The sequence below is a fragment of the Cicer arietinum genome, chromosome 3 (genome assembly GCF_000331145.2).
Source record: "Cicer arietinum cultivar CDC Frontier isolate Library 1 chromosome 3, Cicar.CDCFrontier_v2.0, whole genome shotgun sequence".
Lineage (NCBI taxonomy): Eukaryota > Viridiplantae > Streptophyta > Magnoliopsida > Fabales > Fabaceae > Cicer > Cicer arietinum.
Window position 1 is genome coordinate 36,566,604 of NC_021162.2, and position 5,488 is coordinate 36,572,091.

The 5,488-nt window shown below is 33.5% G+C and overlaps 2 protein-coding genes across 2 annotated transcripts; both read right to left on the minus strand.

The window, feature by feature from the left end:
• Positions 1-475: 475 nt before the first annotated feature.
• LOC140919523 (uncharacterized) lies at positions 476-2,871 on the minus strand. The gene is made up of 5 exons (XM_073365672.1): positions 2,552-2,871; positions 2,364-2,469; positions 1,606-2,281; positions 1,136-1,293; positions 476-969 (listed from the first exon to the last, which is right to left on the minus strand). The coding sequence occupies exon 3, from the start codon at positions 2,270-2,272 to the stop codon at positions 1,607-1,609; it is 666 nt and encodes a 221-aa protein (XP_073221773.1). The 5' UTR covers positions 2,273-2,281; positions 2,364-2,469; positions 2,552-2,871; the 3' UTR covers positions 476-969; positions 1,136-1,293; position 1,606.
• A 69-nt stretch (positions 2,872-2,940) lies between these two features.
• On the minus strand, positions 2,941-5,076 carry LOC140919742 (uncharacterized). Its single transcript, XM_073366368.1, has one exon. The coding sequence runs from the start codon at positions 5,074-5,076 to the stop codon at positions 2,941-2,943; it is 2,136 nt and encodes a 711-aa protein (XP_073222469.1).
• Between the last annotated feature and the right edge of the window lie 412 nt (positions 5,077-5,488).

The window sequence follows — 5,488 nt, forward strand, 5'->3', positions numbered from 1 at the left end:
ACAACCAAATAAATAAGTTAAATGCATTTCATTTTTAATTTAAATTAAAGCCATAAAAATAGAAATAGAAATAAACCTTCTCATCAATAAACTTTGGGAGACTTTTTGAACCCATACAATGAACATCTTCAAATTTAGCACGATTTTGCCTATTAATTTTACTTATTTTCTGCAATTGAAATAAAATATTAGTCTTAATAATAAACTCTTTAATATATTACTCATAATATATACGACTTACTTGTCCTTCATCAGAAAACCAATGATGAACCAAACCACGATATTGATTTGGGTCAACCCTATCATCTGGTACAAGAGATGCAACTTCTTCTTCTGTTTTAGTAGGGTCATATGCCATTGACTTTAGATCACCCTTCCATTGCCTCCATTTCTCATTCAGCTCAGATTTTAACATTTCTCTTGTTAAGTCATTTATTGGAGGAACAAACTCAAATTTACTCTACACAATAAGAGATGTTAAAGAAACATGTTATATTAGTTAAATGTATTCTTACAGTTATCAACATGTTATGATGTAGTTTGAGTGTGCTAAACATCTATATTCTTAAACTATAAGTATGATTATAAATTGTTAATCCATCAAATATTCCTAACATCATCATTGTACATCAAACATGTTAGAGCACAAAAACTAAAAAACATGTTAATTGTACATCTCAATTGACTTCTTAAAAAAATGTTATATTAGTTAAATGAATAATCATAATACCTCTATTAATTTCAACATTTCTTCTTTGTAATCATTTGGCATAACTTTCCATGACTTGTAGTTGATAGGAGCATATTGATACCTTCTAGCTACGCTACCAATGAAACGAGTTAGAGTTGTCCCTTCCTCACCAATGGGTCGACCATATTTGTCCAAATTAACGATTATTAAATCACCATCTTCCATTTCCCATACATCTAACATTTTTGTAGGACCTCTAGCCCGTTTAGGCTCTACTTCTACAAACAAAACAAAAGGACAATAACATTATGTGTGCATATAAGTCATAATAAAAATAATATAAATAAAACTTCAAAACAAAGAATATATAATTAATACCTTTTTCAATTTGTTCTTCTTCAACTTCTATATCAGAGGGAATTGAGTGAGATTCTACAGACTCACGTATGACACCTTCTGCATGACAAGGACTAGAACGAGTTTCTGCAACATTACTTCCTTCTACATTGGTTGAGTTTGTATTATTTGAAGTAGACTGAATTCCTTCATTATCACTTGCTCGATGTCGAATATTTAACTTTCTTCTTCGAGCCATTGCTTCTCTAACACAAAATTATAAATGAGTAACTTGGACAAAAGTCAAAAAACATAGACAAATCTAAAAGTATAAGAAAAACATAGACAAATCTAAAAGTATAAGAAAAACATAGACAAATCTAAAAGTATAAGAAAAACATAGACAAATCTAAAAGTATAAGAAAAACATAGACAAATCTAAAAGTATAAGAAAAACATAGACAAATCTAAAAGTATAAGAAAAACATAGACAAATCTAAAAGTATAAGAAAAACATAGACAAATCTAAAAGTATAATAAAAACATAATGTATAAAATCATGCACAATTAGAACACACTTCATTCGTCTTCCTCATCATCTTCATTATCTTCATCATCATCCATATTATCAACATCAACAACTTCAAAAAAATCATTATCGTCTTCAACTTGAAGCCTAACCAAATCATTAACATTTTGAGTAGCTTCACTTGTATCGCCCATTAGTTGCCCATGAATTTCTTCAATTTCATTAGATTCCTCATCACCCATATCATAGATATCTCTAACTTTTGCATTGAGAACAACAAGCCAATCCTTGTTTCTCTCATCATATATATAAAACACCTTTTTAGCTTGTGATGCAAACACAAATGGGTCATCACAAATATTTTTCCCAGTATGTTTTAAAAATTTGAAATTGACAAGCGTCATACCAAACTTATCTTTCTTGATACCTTTATTAATATCAACCCAATCACATTTAAATAACACAAACTTGTACTTTCCAGAATAATCCAACAGCAGTATATCAGTTATTGCCCCATAGTAATTAATTTCATCTGTTGAGGTCTTTGTCTTTACAACAACTCCACTATTTTGTGTTTTCAAAAATCTCTCTCTCTTCTTTGTGTGGAATCTAAAACCATTAATCGCATAACCTGTGTATCTTCTTACTACCTCAGATGGTCCACGGGATAACCATCTAAGTTCATGAGTAACTTCTGAGCTCTTTTGTTCATCCATACGCTGGATCTAAAATATTTCATGAAATATAGTAAGTTTATATATAAAAACAATCAGTAAAATTTAAATAATTAAATTATTATATGCTCACCCTGAGTTTAAACCACTCAATAAATTTTTGACCATGTTGCTTGTCAATTTCAAGTTGTGTCAATCGTCGTGGTCGACACTGTCTCTTAAGATGTAAAATGTGTTCTCTAAAAGTAACAGTAATAGAGTTAAAATAAAATGTAATAAAAATTTCAATTGTATAAAATTGAAATATGATATGTGACTTACTCTATAAATGGAGCAACTGCATCACAATTAGAAAGCACATATCTATGTGCCTGTGCTAACTCTTTCTTGTCAAGTTTAGTTCTACTCACTTTCTTCCTCTTCCCTAATCGTAACTTTTGTTGTTTCTTTATCCCTAATGGCCTTCCAGAGACTTCATCGTCATTTCTGTTAGGTCTATTGAACCTAGTTTCTACCCCAGATAGATATTGCGAACAAAACGTCAAACATTCATTGGCCAAAAATCCCTCTGCAATTGATCCTTCTGGATGGGCTCTATTACGTACAAAGGACTTAAGAGTAAGAAGAAACCTGAAAGTGAAGAAAATTTAAAATATTTATGTTCTCAACATCCAAAAAAACTTGTTTAACACTTTTAATTAAACCAATTTTTATAAACATACATACCTCTCAAGCGGATACATCCATCGATATTGTACCGGTCCAGCAACTTGGGCTTCGTGTGCCAAATGAATTACCAAATGCATCATAACAGTAAAAAATGAAGGAGGAAAAATTGTTTCCAACTGACAAAGTGTGATAACTATTTGAGACTCCAATTGTGATAGAAATTCCACATTAAGTACCTTAGAACAAATTTGCTTGAAGAAATTGCAAAGATCAACTAACACTGAAGTGACTTTATCTGGCAATGAACCCCGTAATGCTACTGGAAGAAGCTCTTGCATCAAAACATGACAATCATAACTTTTTAATCCAAACATCTTGTGTTGCTTGACATGCACACAACGTGGGATGTTTGATGAACATTCATCTGGAGTTTTTACATTCTTGAGAATGCTTAGGAAAGATTCCTTTTCTTTGTTAGTCATTTGATAGCATGCTCTAGGCAAACGCGTTGTAGTTATATTAGGACTTGGTTGAGGATGGAGCATACTTCTTATGCCCATATCTACAAGATCAGCTCGTGCCTTATAATTATCTTTGGATTTTCCCTCTTGGTTTAACAATGTACCAATAATGTTGTCACATACGTTCTTTTCAATGTGCATCACATCAAGATTATGACGCAATACATTATATTGCCAATAAGGCAATGTGAAGAAAATGCTCTTCTTTTTCCAAGGTTGTGCTCCATTTGCTAGACCTTTTTCTCTACATTCATCTATTTGTCTTAAAATATCAGTCCCATCAAGTCTTTTAGGAGGGATCCTTAGCTCTCGTGTTCCATCAAAATCCCTACTATTCAATCTCCACTTATGTTTGGGAGATAACCAACGACGATGACCCATGTAGCAAAATTTTTTGCCATGACGTAACCACTGCGAGGTAGTTTCAATACCACAACATGGACATGCATATTGACCTTTAGTACTCCATCCAGACAAGTTAGCATATGCTGGAAAGTCATTAATAGTCCACATCATAGCTGCACGAAGTTGAAATGTCTCTTTCTTATAGGCATCAAATGTTTCAATTCCATCATCCCATAACTCTTGCAACTCTTGTACTAAAGGTTGCAGATAAATGTCAATGTTATTTCCAGGACCTTTTGGACCCGGAATTAATAGTGATAACATGAAGTATGGTTGTTTCATGCACATCCAAGGAGGAAGATTGTAAGGAATTAGAATGACAGGCCAAGTGCTATGAGTAATACTCATAGTCTTGAAAGGATTGAAACCATATGAAGCCACTCCTAATCGAAAATTACGAGGATCTAACGAAAATGTTGGATATCGAGCGTCAAAATTCTTCCAAGCAAGGGAATCAGCTGGATGCCTAAGAGAACCATCATTCAATCTACTCTCATGGTGCCATCTCATTGATTCTGCAACTTTGGAGGACATGTATAACCTTTGCAACCTTGGTTTCAATGGAAACCATCGAAGGATCTTTGCTGGTATCTTCTTTCGCCTCTCAGAAGTCTCCATTCCATTACCTTGTACGTCTTCATTTGTTGTTTTCCACCTTGACGTACTACACTTTGGACATACTTCATATTTGGCATATTTATCCCAATATAATATGCAATCATTGGGACAAGCATGGATCTTCTCATACCCCAAACCTAATCCTGAAACAATCTTTTTAGTTTCATAATATGACTTTGGCAAAACATTTTCTTCTGGTAAAGCATCTCTTAGTAAATCAAGCAACATGGAGAATGACTTGTCACTCCACCCATGAAGACACTTTAAATGATACAAATGTACCATAAATGATAGCTTGCTATACTTCTTACAGTTGGGGTAAAGCATTTGCTCATTCTCCTTTACAAATTCGTAAAATTTAGAGTTTTCTCTAACTTCGGGAATCCTTTCACCTTCACCACAAATTGGCTCTTCTGTAGAATGAACTCCAAATACATCATGAACTAATCCATCCATGTCATGCTCCATTTCTACATTTTGTTTAGTAGCGCTACTTGAAGTTCTAGGTTTTTCACCATGATATATCCATTGTCTATAGCCTCTAAGAAATCCACGATGTGGATCTGTTAAGTGTTCATAAACACATACGCGAGAATAAGAGTGACAATTGGCACATTTTGTACAAGGACACATTATTTTTCCATTGATTTGTGAATTTTAAAAAGCAAATTCAAGAAATTCATTAACTCCTCGAATATATTCTTCACTTTTTTTGGATGGATCACACATCCATTCTCTATCCATTTGGAAAAATTAACTGAAAATGGATGATGCAAGTCCTAAAAAATTAACAATCTTAAAATTCAAATGAAGAACATGGTATTCAACAACAACATCAAATCATGGTATTCAACATAAAAGGGTCAAAAAAATTGTAGTTCGACGGCGAGTGCAGCTGGTTGATTGACGGCGAGAACGGCGAGAACGGCAGTTTTGAGTGAGAACGGCGAGAAGGAGAAGACAACGATTGGGGCTCAGATTGGGGCTCAGATTAGGGCTCAGATTGGCTGAAAGAGAACGGTGAGAGAACGACAGTTTTGAGTGA